A 13,829-nucleotide genomic window follows, 5' to 3' on the forward strand; every position below is an offset into this window, starting at 1 on the left:
TTGCTTTTGTTTAACACCTGCCTTCAAAGGACCAAACCCTCTTTACCTGCAGTAATTAATTTAACTTCACAGCAGCCTTATTTGGTCATTAAAAGCTGCTCCCCTTTTACAGATGGAGAAATTGAGGCATAAGGACATGCTTTGCAGAAGTCATACAGGAAGACTGAAGAGACTTGGAAACCCATCTCTGCCAGCCTCTTGTGTGCTGATGCTGAAGACCACGCTGCCTCTCTCCCAATCAGTAACACAAGGTGGTTGCGTAGCATCTGAACTGAGGCTTCTGTAGTTCTTCCTTTTAATGTACTGTCATGGCATGGATAGGGTATACCTGAAGCTGCCTATACAGCTGTAGTATAGTCCTAACTGACACAAAAACACACAAGCAGCATTCTGCAGGCTATTTACCACTTAAGGTGTAGTTCTGTGTCTTCTTCTGGCTGTACTTGCACTATTGAAGAGGTTACTGCCACCAACAGCCACTTGTTACCCATCGTGTCTACTCAGATCTACTGGCCTGGCTTCCTACTTCATTTTGGGGAAGAAAATAATCAGTTAATCACTTTAAATAGTAGCGTTTTTTTGCCAGTCCATGAACAGCTCAGCTAACCCTTAGCAGCCTCTAACAGAGCAGTGATGAGCATAGGGGAGCAGTAACCTCCTGAGCTAGCACAGACACAGTTACAAGAGGACATCTTACCTTAATGCCTCAAATCCCAGGCCTGTCCTCTCCCGGGAGATCGCTGCCCAGGGAATTCTGCCTTTTTCACTGGATTTTCTCTCAACCTGAAGCATGGGCAGTAAATATCCCAGCCCAGGTGATGTAACTCTTACATTGGGCCCATCGCTTTGGATGTGCTGCCCTTTGGTATTTCAGATCTCCTGGTACTTTGAGGTGTTTAAATTTTGCCTCCATGTGGTCTAAAAAGAAGGTATTTAAGGCAGTCATTGGCTTTTGATCTGCTGTCTCTGCTTTCACTTAGGAAGATACTAGCATTTTTAGCTAATAGTAATTGCAATAGATCCTGAATAAGAAAACAGAACCAGCATCCTTCACAGAATCACAGGATGGTTCACACCTCATCCTCACCTGAAGACAGACCTGAGCTTCAGCTTCATTTCCTGTGGTTCTCTCTCTTTCCTCCAAACCACGAGCCCAGACAGTGGCATGGGCATTGCCTCTTGCTGCCGATCACTGGCAGATACAAGCAGCAGCTCTGATGGACATCTGAAGCCTAAACAGTTTTGAAATGGGAGAGGCTGAAGGCATAGGCAAACCACAGGTCTTGGGGATCTCCCCACCTAGTGATCTCTTCTGAACATATAGCTACGGTATAGACAGCTGCAGTCCCAAGGAGATAGGGAAAACGAAGGTGAAGGACCCGTTTCTCCTCAGCCCATATCGCAAATCTTTGATATGGGCTAAGAAATCAGGCCTAGCCTGAATCTTAGTTTTATTACAAACTAATATAATCTTCACAGATTAATATATTCTGCAAAAATATAATCTCTACAAATCTATTTATTTTTAAAGTATTGCCAGCATTTTGTTTGTTGTTTACCTGCCAAGAGTTATGTTCAAAGGAGGTCAGTGCTGGATGTGCTTAACAGGTCCGAAGTCTTGTCTACCTGGAGAAATTTATTGGCATTACTATTTCGCTCTAACGATATTCTTGTAATTCCTTATTCCGGAAGAAAAGTGCCCAGTCATACAGCTGAGTTAAGATTTTGGCAGTATCATTCAGCAGGCAGAAATCCTGGCCCAAATATTACTAAGACCACTAAAACTACTGCATAGAATTACCGCCAGGACCAGTCGATCTAGAAATAAACGAAAAACACGAGCAGAAACAGTTTCACTATCGCTTTACTTGTGCAGAAGGTGGTTGTAAACGCTTTCCTCTGATGTAAGGCCCCGGCTCCGGTCCCCGGGCCCTGACGGGCACACGCTGCGGGGGTGGTACCGCCTGCCGCCACAGCGGACCCGGCGCCGGCCCCGGGAGGGCGGTAACGCCGGCGGAGAGCGGAAGGCGGAGCGGGGAAGCCTGCCCGGGCAGGGCAGAGGGGAGGGAGACTGCCCCGCCGGGCCAGGAGGTGATCGCCATGGAAACCCAGGCCCCGGTCCCGCCCCTGTCCTCCCGGGAGAGCGGCGCTTGGGCGTGGGTGCTGCCGGTCGCCCGGCCGGAGCTGCGGTTGGGCTGCCAGCAGGCGGTAACCGCTGCGGTGGCTCCCTCCGCGGGCACCGGCAGGTAGAGCGCGGAGCGGGGGCGCTTCCCGGGCCGGGGAGGGAGACGACGGCAGGAGGGGCGTGCGGCGCGCAGGCCCAGCCCCCTCCTCCACCCGCCTCTGGCGCAGCTCGGCCTCCCACCTGGTGCCAGGTGCCCATCCGCCATCTTCTCCTGGACCCCCCGGCGCCCTCCGCCCCGCGGCGCGGGGCTGCCCGGCGGCGCCCGGCAAGAGCGGTGCTCAGCTCAGCTCTCCAGGGCGGGGCTTGTTTCTTGTCCCCGATCCTCACGGAGAGGCCCTGACGTGTTGCCATGGCCGAGGCAGCCGTCGCGGCGGCGGCGGCGTGCTTCAGCGAGGATGATTTTTACTGTCCCGTCTGCTGGGAGGTGTTCCAAACGCCCGTGAGGACTGCGAACTGCCAGCACGTGTGGGTATTCCTCCCTGCCTCCCCCGGCCCCTTCACCAGCCTTTCCCTCTCCCCCTCCTCCGCTTCTCCGCCTTCTCCTTATCTGGCCCCCGCGCCCCAGCGCACGGAGCCTCGGCCTGCAGCCCGCCGCGCCGGGAGAGGGGCCGCGTAGCGGGACCCGCCGAGCTCCGTACCTCCCACCGCCCCGGGAACGGACACGCCGCCGCCGAGAGCTGGCCTGAAGGCTTGGGTGCGAAGTGCTGCCCCAGCCCTCCTCGCCTCTTTCTTTTGTAGCGAATGGGGACCGGCCTGTTAGGAAAGCCCGCTCTCGAAGCGAGCCCCCGCCTGTGCGATCGGTGGTGGCCGAGTTTCACTGCCGGTGAAGACACCCTACACATCTAACCTAACTCGCCTTTTTAACTTTATAGTTTCCTGTGCGTTTTCAAACGAGTACCATAGCTTAGTCGTTCTCTCTTTTCAGTTCATCTATTCTGCATCTTTCAGAGGAACATTTAATTACAAAGTACTATTTTGAAGAAAAGCGAGATAGATTTAGCAGTGGGTACACGAGGAAAAGAAAGAGGACAACCACAAAAGCTGATGAGCTAAGATCTTTGGAAACGCTGCTAAATGAAGCTTTGCAGTATTTGTGGCTCCGCTTAAGGACGATAAACAGGAGTTACTCTGATAAGATTTTCCAGTATCACGTGCCTGCTGCACCATTTAATATCTCATTAATGATCAACCCAGTGTACAGCTTGGGAATACTAGACAGTAAATAGTAAGATCTTTACCTAAAGTGCATTACCAAGTTCCCCTAATTTCTGTATACTTCTTTGTAGGCACCATTATTTCATTTTGCTTATATTTATAAAGATTTGTATTAGTAGACTATTACTCTGATATACATCTTTTTTTTTCCTAATAACCACCCAGCTCTCTTCAAGAACAAAGTATCTAACTCTCTTCACTTGCTAACCTGTGTTTGCGGTAACTTTTTAATTTAGGTTTTGCAGGAAGTGCTTCTTGACAGCTATCAGAGAAAGTGGAACACATTGTCCTCTCTGCCGGGGGAGCGTGACTAAAAAAGAAAGAACATATCCCAAAAGGGCTCTAGATGTTGAAAACAGTATGAAGAAAGCTTCTGGGGGCTGTAGATGCTGTGAGAAGCAGGTAGAGTAAAACTTTACAAAAAGTTGGATAAATCGTTCATATTTTTGACTAGACACGCTTTTACTGTGTGTCATTCTTGTCTTGCAGCTAAAGAGGCTATAGCAGTTTGAACTTAGCTCTGTATGGCTTGTGAATTGCAGTGCCTGCTAGATATGCCTAACGGACGTAAACTATAAGAGGATCTTGTATTGTCTATAAGGACTTTTTAAGTAGAGTGCCATTTTTCCCCAAAAACAATGCAAAAACTGGATATAGCGATAGAACTAGCAAAAGAAAGGTTAGACAACTGAAAGTGAAAGTTGCAGATACATGGAAACTTTCACTATGGAAATGAAAGTGCTTAGAGCTACTGTAAAATTTAATTTAAAACCAAAAAAATACGGGTTGATTACTCTTGGTGTACGTTACAATCATATGTAATTTCCCCCTGCCTCCTCAGTCTGTTTACATTCCCCTCATTCCCTTTGTAAAGGGGTCATTATTTTCAGAACACTGGGTGAAATCCTAACCCTCACTGAAGTCAAGACTAATCTCTCTTCTGATATAAATGGATGCAGGATTTCAGCCACACATTTTGTTTACATCAAATTGCATCAAATCCAGGTAGTTGTCTTCATGTTTGTTTCGTTTCCCTTGGGACTTAGTTCTGCCAATGTGAAGATTAGCACTAGTGGAAAGCTGAGCTGCTTGCTTTGTTCCACATGATTCATTGGGATGAAAAGCTAGGAGAAAGAAACAATAACAAGTTGGTAAACTGGAAGAAAGAACCAAAGAGCTCCCCAGAAGAACTTTAGTGGAATTTAGGCACAGGCGCATGAGATGTGGTCTTGTTCAGCCTCTAAACCTGTAAGCACTTTCTGACAGTGCTGTTGGACCTGAAATTCTGATTTAGAGCACGCCCAGCACAGCTGTCTTCTGACAAATCTAAGCAACTCATTGTCTTACCTTGCATTTAAGCTGGATAGGTGGCCTGAATTTGGTGTTCATTCACCCTTTTTTTTTCCTCAAAGAGAGAAGTTATGTATTCTCAGAACACACCTAATGCAAAAAGATTTTGCTCTGCACAAGGTAACAGCAGGCCAGAGAAGACTGAAGGAGCAGTGTTGCTAATCCCATCCTCACGGCCGCTCTCTGTTGTAGCTCATCAGTCATTGATCCTGGATCTGGGAGGTGTAGTTCCTATGACTTTGTTTCAGTTAAATGGAGTTTACTCACATCTTTCACTCCTCAGAGAGCTCTCAGTTGCCTGGCTCTTGGAGGTTTGGGGTGTGGGAATGTTCTCTAGTCTCACAGAGTGACAGAGGCTCTATGGAAAAAGGAATCTAAGATCTTCTGTTGGGGAAGAAAGTGTTCATGCTGAGAGGGGAGACAGAAGTTCTGGTTTCTGGTGCATATGATGTCTAAACAATTCCTGCATGCATTACTTTCTGTTGGCAGAATTATCTCTTCCTGCTGTCCCTGGATTGTTTAGTATAATTTCAATGATTTGGCATTTCATTTACAGGTTAGATTTTCGTGGATGAGACAGCACTATAAAACGTGTAAGAAGTATCAGGATGAATATGGTGTTTCTTCTATTATTCCAAACTTACAGATTTCCCAAGATTCAACAGGGAACAGGTAATCGGGGTGTTTTATGTATAACAATGCGTCTTCTTCTCCTCACCCCACCCCCAAGGAAAGTATTTTTTCCAGGGCATGCCTTCTTTTTGCAATAATTGTTGTCCATATTTTTGTGCTTAAAAAAATGACAGTTTTTGCAGGTCTTTTTCTTTACTCTTAGCAAGCAGAAGAAAATCTTTCCACGTGATGGTTTGGAATGTCTTCTAGGGACTCTCCTAAAAAGCATACAGTATTTGTAGCTTGCTTTCTTTGCCTTGGCAGCATTTGAGCAGCTTACTTTGTAACAGATTTCATAATATTTAGCCCCAGGGAAGTTTCCTTCTCTTCTTATTCCCCACCCCCGCCTTTCCTAAGTCTTAGTGGGTATCCTGTTTCAAAACGTTACTGTCCAAGCTTTTGCTTGCTGATTGAGTTTATTTTGAACTGATCTCTTAGGAAACGTGTAAGGAACTCTAGTATGTTACACACCACAAAATACAAATGCCACTTACGGTTTGTTTTCAGGCAGTAAAGCTAAAGAACTTCCTTTTTCATACCTTCTCACTCATGTATTTGGTTTGATTGAAGGTTTTTGCTTATTCTTTGAAGACCTTTTTTTACATATTGTTTTCATAGACCTTTATTATATATAGCCTGTTCTTTATTTACTTTGTTTTGACATCTATTTTCTATTTTTAGCAGTCTGAACTTCTCTGTATTTGGTTTTCAAGCCATCAGTATGTTGAAAGCAGAAGTTTAAGCTTTTACCAGAACTGGGTGCAGCAATGTTTTGCCAAAGTGTCTAGATATTGTTATATCACTATTTATTGACTATGCCACAGTAGAATACCTGTGCTTATAATATTACAGAAGTATAAAAACATGTACTGTTGCCAAATTTGTGACTGTAAATATTCATGTTCTTAGGATGATCAGCATGTCTGAGCAGTTTCTTCTGGCTTAGCTAGAGGTGCATATATGGTCAAATTTACTTTCTAAAGTGTTCCTGTCTGTCACTCTTACTTTAGGAAATAGTTTATTTTGTGCACATCATGAGAAAATTCATCTTGCTGTAGTTGAAAGTTGTAAATTATTTCAGTAAACACGTGGCAGTTAAATACATATTTACATAGCCCTAAGTAAAAAAAACTTAGAAAGTGCTACCTGTCTTACATTCACGTAGTTCATAATGTCTTTTGAGCTACTTGCCTGTAATCTCCATTACTGTTCTTGCTGACTAAATGTCTGTTGTCTTATATACCACTTTCCTATAAAGTTGTATAGTATTTCACCAAGGGTCACCATGGTAACTAAATACTGAGACATACCTTGATGCAAAGGAAAGGTTGTGAGAGTTAAAATATGTGCCATTATATGTTTTGCTTTGAAATTCATGGGACTTAATGGAGAGATATATATATATTTTTCCCCTGTTAAACTTCTAAAAATGTTGATAGTGGAGTAAAATAATCTCGATTTTTATTGTGTTTTTTTTTTCTTTACTTAATTTAAAGTAGCAGGAGGGATGCAATATCTGATAATGGCGAGATGGCTAATAATCAAATACTTCAAGGAGAAACAAGGTAGGCTGCTTATTTTTCTATAGTTACTATTAAAATAGATCCAGACAATCATAGTGCAAGCTTCTACTAACTTTGAAAAAAAACCACAAACACCTACAAGTTGTGATTAAAAAAAACCCTGTAGTTTCTTCTACACCTGCATCTATAGGTTAGCATTTTTTTCAGTACTTTCCTGAAGGATTTGAACTAAAAGCTGTTACCGGTAAGAGGGTGCAGTTGCAATTAGAACAACAGAATTTTCCAAGTCTGAGAAGAATGCATTTAGGTGTACAAATAATAAATGTGCTTTAAAATTGCAATTTGGAAGTAGCAGTGGATAACAGATGAATTAAGCTTTCTGTAACATTACTTCTAAAACTCTTTTCTGTTTAATACTGTGTATTTCTGGTTACAGTGGACATCCAACCTTCAGATGCCCCCTGTGTCAGGAAGCAAATTTTACCAGACAACGTTTGCTGGATCACTGTAATAATAGACATCTTTATCAGATAGTTCCTGTAGTAAGTAGAGTTGCTTCTGTATGCTTCTTAAGCTACTTTCATTATAGTTATGTGAACAATTTTAAATGTGCAGTAGCTAGTGTGTATCTGTAAAGATCACTGTGATCTGAGAAAGACAATATACTTAATCCTGTGCATTTAACTTGAGGAGTGACTTTCATTTGAAAATGTTTCTTGCCCAGCTTCTAGTTGCTTCTAAGGCGTTTCTGACTTAACTGTCTCATTTATCTTGATGTGAAACAAACTCAGTTTTTGAGCCTGACACTCTTCATTTAGTAATTCAGACCTGTTTCTATATAATCCCATTTGCAACGTAACTGTTGTTTCATGTGAAACCTACAGTTACTTGAAAAGTAATCTAAGGTAGTCAAAGGGAATGAAGGAGAAAAATCTGTTTGGTTTTCTATACTTTTCATCTGTATAGGGTGTGTTACTTTTTCTTTCAGCTTATTTGATCGTCTCAATTGTATGAAAATTCTCCCAAACAATAAGTAGGATGCAGTAATCACTTTATTTTCTAAATCTTAAACAATAGAAATTGACAAAAAGAGTGCCAGACAGACATGATAATCCCCCACTCCTAAGAGAAACACTAAGAAATTTGGCAAGTGTGTTATTTTTGAATGTTACACAATTGAGGAAAAAACCACTTAGAACTACAATTTTATGCAAACATCTACACTTTATTTTTGTAGTGGATGAGTAATAGAGTAGTTATTCCTGTAGAACATGTCTTTAATGCATTCTGTATTACCAATAACTTTTTTTTAATTCTCTCTCTTTCCCATTCCCTTCCAAATTCAGATCTGTCCTATTTGTGTATCTCTTCCTTGGGCAGATACTAACCAGGTTACTAGAAATCTTGTTAGCCATCTAAATCTAAGACACCGGTTTGACTACGGAGAATTTGTGGTAAGCTTTTTCTTCTTTGATGTGTAGGGTAATAAATGGTAACTTTTTTTCTATAAACAAAAATGCGAAATAAAAAATTTGTACCAAACTTGTTTGTGCTCTGGACATGCTATGTTCCTGCTCTGTACAGAACTCAGAAGTAGGCCTGTCGGTTCTTAAACTTTCCATTATCAACATGAATTGCTACTGGGAATAGGTATTGTCAACAGTTAAGCTCTGCTCCAAACTGATGACCTGTCTTTAGCTTAGCGTTCTCAATCTGAACTGTTTGTTCCTCCAGAACAGTTTATTACTGCTGCTTCTGGGGGAAATAAAATAGATGCTACTCTGTTTTATTGACATTTTTGACCTTTTATGGCAGAAATGGCTAAATCATAATTCCCAGGACTCAAAAGTGCAGCTTGACTAGCTGGTATTGCTGCTACAGCCTCTCTTCCAGTATGTTGGGAGAGGGGCTGCAGTGTGAAAAAGAGATGTGTCATTAAATCATTGTTCTGGTTGCCTTCTTTCAGGCTCACTTTGAGTAAATGGCCTTGGAGTAGATGCAGAACTACATACACAGGTGTAGTCAGTGGGTGAATCGTAAGTCAAGACAACCAGTTGAGTTCTGCACGTGGGATCAGAGAGCTGGAGATTTTGTGTTGTAGTTTCTACAGAGTTTGACAGGCTTTGGGGTACACTGCTTGAGCTTTGTTTGATAGTGTTTGAGGCATAGGCAGCCTCACTGGTTAAAGATGGCAAAGATGATGCATGTTGTTCTTTGCGTTGAGTGATCTGTGACAAAGGCACGAAGAGCTAGGGGATTATGCTCTTCGACATACAGGGGATTATGCTCTTCAACATGAGTGCATCTTGCATGTTTGAGGATGTGAAACTGGTGATTGGAACTCTGATTTGGGGAAGCTGCCAGAATTGCACTAAAAAGGTGTATAACTGGCTTATTAACAACTTGGGAGATAGCTCTTCAAAAGTAGCAGGGTTAACAACCCATCTTTTGTGATACATGTTCGCTTTTTCATTTTAAGCAGTATGTTCTCAACAATCTATGATTACTGTTGTCTGGGAATTACATTTTGTTTTTATTAATGGTGTTTGTTATGGCTGGTTGGAAGCCCTGTTACAAGAATTGTGTGACACAGTCAGCTTTCCTGAGCTGGCTATTCTGTAATGTAATTGAGAGAGGGAGAGAAGATGGACCCTTCTGCTTAATCAGCCTTGTCTCACTCATCTGATTCTTCTCTTGTCTCATGTATCTCTTGGTACTTGGTTAAGTAAAAGATACTGTGCAACATAAACAGTCATCTAGTACACATAAAGATGGAGAGTCTTCATCTAGGTGCCAATTCCTATGTAAAAATGTGGAAAATGAATAGTTAAACTAAGGACTATGGTACATCTTGAGTATTTGTCTGTTTTGATGATGTTTTCATTTTGTTTAGAATCTTCAGCTTGATGAAGAAGCCCAGTACCAAAATGCAGTTCAAGAATCATGTCATGTGAACTTTTAAAGCATAGCATCCCTTCGTCTTATTAGTTATCTGAGAGAAAAATTACATTAATTCTGTTGGTGATCTGATGTGTATATTAATAAAAATGTATATTCAGTAACCACTTTTCAGGCTTACCTTTTTTTCCATGCTCATAAGGACTTTTCATAAATGATTTTGCTGAAACTCAAACTTGACATCTTTACCGAGTTCTGTCCCTGTGGCATTAGGAACTTCTCACTGTTATCCTTTTTGGAACTTCTCACTGTTATCTTGATTGTCTCTAACTTTTGCTACTCTGTTAATTACACGGTTTCTTTTATTATTTGCCCAGAGAGGCTGTGGAGTCTCCTTCTCTGGAGACATTCAAAACCCGCCTGGACGCGTTCCTGTGTGATATGGTCTAAGTAATCCTGCTCCGGCAGGGGGATTGGACTAGATGATCTTTCGAGGTCCCCTTCCAATCCCTAACATTCTGTGATTAATGTCAGATATTTTAATTCACCAAAAACAACTCTGAAAGTATCTTTAGAAAGACATGCAAGGATGCTCTGTTGCACTGTTGCATTTCTTTAAGTTCAGCTGTCATCTGCTAAGTTATCTATGAGATGATAATTTTTTTTTCTCCTCCTGCCCAAGGACAAAGTTTTATTTGATGTTGTGATTTGTTTTTTACTGTTACTATGTGAATGGAAATAACAACTTAAGAAATAAAAATATTTGTTTTCTATAGATCAACAATGCAGAGCAGGGGTTTTTTTTCACCTTTCATTGAGAAAGAATGATGCATTGCCTAGGAATAATTACATCTATTTTTTCCCCTTTTGGAGCATAACTGAAATAGGATGCTTGCTTACTAAAGTGATGGGTGAGTTTTCCCTGTACTCCCAACTACTAAGGAAGATGACATACTTCCTGAGCAATTCAAGACGACATGCAAAAGGTATACTTTTTTGGTATATGGCTGTGACCAGCGTGTTTTTCATTTTGTTGGAGCTTTTCAAGAACTTCTCCTGTTGCATTTGGAATTCAAATTTTGGTCTGTCCTGTCTTTCATGGAAGGCTGCGTAGCTAGAGAGCTAATTGGCTTCAGACCTACCAACACTCACTTGTTTATTTTGGTAAGGCTGTTTAGAACTTGGACATCTCCTGCATCCAAAGACTTGAAAAAACTGTTGCTCTGTTGAGAAGAAAAACTTGCTCTAAAATAGTTACCAACATATTTTAAGAGTTCCTGTTCTAGATTTCCACATTCCCAGCAAGACCATCATTAAAATTGGAGAAAATAGAGCAGTAATGCAATTTTGAATTTAAATGGAAAATCCATTTGTGAAAGAACTTTGAGGTCTTTTATTTAATACTAATAGGGAGAAGGGGAAAGCAAGCTGCACAGCTTACATTTTGGAGATTTAAATAGAATTCTGAATGTATATCTTTTAAGACTGACTCTTCATCCTGTGTCGCCATCACCCATTGTCAAACTGTTGTTCTTAATGGGTATTCTATACATGGTGGAAAACATGCCCAGTAATTTTCCTAGTCTAGTTGGTGATTTATGTGTAATAGTATCAGTTGTGCAGCTGAAGTACAATCTGTTTCTTGTGCCCTGGCTCCCATTTGCTCTCTAAATAGAGGTTTTGATTATTCTTTAAATACTGGGATGTTTCATATTCCAAGACTGGTAAGGTTGAAATGCCTCATTCTGCAATGTAATGGATTTCAGAACTGAATCTTAGTTCTAGTACGTTGAGTGTTGGAACTAAAACACTGTACACTATAACTTGACATTTCTATTTTTTAAGAGTGTAAAACATTACTGAAGGCATAGCTGGCTAAAATACAGAGAAAACTCTATTTCAGAAATGTCTAAAGGTTATATCCTTTTTTAAACAACTTAACATGTCTTGCATTTTGTTCCTGGCTTAATACGGTATTTTGGCAGCAGGCCACGCTTTGATCTCGTGCTTCAACTTCCCTGTTTGCCCCTCATACTCTTCTCTGTGTATTCTCACTTGTCTGTCAGCTCTAGTGCTTGTGTGACCACATACTGATTTGGAGTGGTTCACTGATCCAGCTGAAAAGGTTTGGATTTTTCACTTTCTCCTTTCCTCTATAAAGCCAACTATGAAATAGTGCCCTTAGACAGAAAGGAATTTCAAAGTAGCCTGATGCTAAAGTTTTAGCTTTTTAAAACAAAAATGCATACCACAGTGATTTTATTATGACATACATTTCCTAAGGAATGTAATAGTTATATGTAAGTTTAGTTAACTTTTTTAGATTCAATAAAATATTTATATGATCTGGCAATAAATGCCTACAGCCAATACAGATTCAGAATGCCTCATGGACACTGGAACTGGTTATTTCTGTTACTTGAAGATATCTTGAGAATTACAAATGAAATGACATCTATTTTAAAACTCTGGGAAACAAATTTTTCTATAGCAATAATTAGTTGTCACTTAATGCATAGTTGCTGAGCATTTTAGTCATGTTTAAATGTTGAGAGACTTGAATGCACATTTTAAAGCAACAAATGCGTATAAATGCAATATAAAAAAACCTTGCAAAATGTTTATTCTCTTTATTTGCCTATGTTAAAATCTGTATTGGCAGGTGCTGCCTTACTTAAGATTTTATACTTTTAATATTAAGAGATTGCATCCAATACATTCACTAGGTAAGTGTTTAACGAAAATGAAACAATCTTTTTAAATATGCTGCTGCTGGTCATGGTCTTTCTCACTGAAACTCAGACATACGCAAAAAGCTGTGTATTTGTGATGGGTGATGCTTGTACTCGAAACATACAATCTTTACTGCAAGACTGCTGTTTAGCGATGTTTTTATGTTCACGTTGCGTTGAGTATGGTTTCAATATGGTATATTATGTTTGAATTGTACCTTCTATTTTTTTCTCCTATTAAAGTATTTTATTTTCTGTTTGTCTCTTTGTTGCATAATAAAGATGATCAGTCCCCTTGATGCTACTTCTTCCTTTCCAGATGCTTTCTAAATTTAAGTACACGGTCAGTTGTATGCCTTCACACTTTGAATGATTAGAATGGTTAGTATGCTGCTGGAACCAACAAGTTGGAGCTCATGATCCGTTCATGAGCTCACAAGTTACTTATATCACATCTCCAGATTTTTTCTTGATCAGGAAAGATGATAGATTGGACAAAACTCATTCATGCGTCTTTTCTGCCTCCCGTGTTCATATGTTGCTATCCTATGCGGTGTTAATAGAGAAATGACCTCTAAAAGGAGAGAAAAAGAGATATGTAACACTTGGAGCCAATAGCAAAACCTTGTTATTTAAGGGTAGATTTACTAAGAAGAGTTATTTTTTTTCTGAGGAAAGAATTGTCAATAAGTTTGGGCTGGCTACATTATTGGACCAGCAAGGTGGCATCTGGATGATTTATCTTTCTGCCCTGTATTTCTGAGCTGAAAAACCCTGTGGCTATTTTTTTGTGCTTTTATATTCTAAGGACATACAGGTGATAATATGGTTATGAAATTGAGTTCATGTCATTTTGAATGGTGGAAATGTAGCAAAAATATGTAAATTTACATTTTATTAGTTTATTGTTCTTTCCCATTAGAACTTAGTTTTCTGAGCTCTAAATGGATTGTTCTATCTCCTAAATCTGGTTATAAGCCCTTTGTTAGAGATTCCATTTAATTTTCTTTTACTATAGCAATGCATATTTCATTATTTAGAGAGAATGCACTCAATGTGTTTAATTCTTACTGGCAGTGTGTTGGTTATAGGATACGTGAGCTCTGCAGAACTTTTTGTCCTGCTCCAGTCCTAAGCCAGGGCTTCATTCCCAGGGAGAGAGGGGGACTTTTGTGCACCCAGGTTGTCTTCTGGCAGGTAGTCTGGGCTAGAAGGTTTTCTGTATTTGGGAAGCATTCCTGGGTCCCTCTTTTT

The 13,829-nt window shown here is 40.6% G+C and overlaps 1 protein-coding gene across 2 annotated transcripts; it reads left to right on the top strand.

Moving 5' to 3' along the window:
• Positions 1–2,190: 2,190 nt before the first annotated feature.
• RNF138 (ring finger protein 138) lies at positions 2,191–10,515 on the top strand. Of its 2 annotated transcripts, none has more exons than XM_068396615.1 (7): positions 2,191–2,650; positions 3,637–3,802; positions 5,307–5,422; positions 6,919–6,987; positions 7,382–7,487; positions 8,292–8,399; positions 9,839–10,515. In XM_068396615.1, exons 1-7 carry the CDS (start codon positions 2,535–2,537, stop codon positions 9,905–9,907), a joined length of 750 nt encoding a protein of 249 aa, XP_068252716.1. In that variant the 5' UTR covers positions 2,191–2,534; the 3' UTR covers positions 9,908–10,515. The 2 variants fall into 2 exon arrangements, with proteins under 2 accessions (XP_068252716.1, XP_068252717.1); XM_068396616.1 differs by having other exon boundaries at positions 6,922–6,987.
• Positions 10,516–13,829: the final 3,314 nt, after the last annotated feature.

This window comes from Nyctibius grandis, chromosome 3 (assembly GCF_013368605.1).
Source record: "Nyctibius grandis isolate bNycGra1 chromosome 3, bNycGra1.pri, whole genome shotgun sequence".
Taxonomy (NCBI): domain Eukaryota; kingdom Metazoa; phylum Chordata; class Aves; order Nyctibiiformes; family Nyctibiidae; genus Nyctibius; species Nyctibius grandis.

What these genes read in the sequence shown, in the direction of transcription:
- RNF138 (XM_068396615.1), top strand. Translation starts at nt 2,535, where the DNA reads ATGGCCGAGGCAGCCGTCGCGGCGGCGGCGGCGTGCTTCAGCGAGGAT. An exon ending in ACTGCGAACTGCCAGCACGT is followed by an intron (nt 2,651 to 3,636) that starts GTGGGTATTCCT and finishes TTTTTAATTTAG; the next exon opens with GTTTTGCAGGAAGTGCTTCT. An exon ending in TTGACTACGGAGAATTTGTG is followed by an intron (nt 8,400 to 9,838) that starts GTAAGCTTTTTC and finishes CATTTTGTTTAG; the next exon opens with AATCTTCAGCTTGATGAAGA.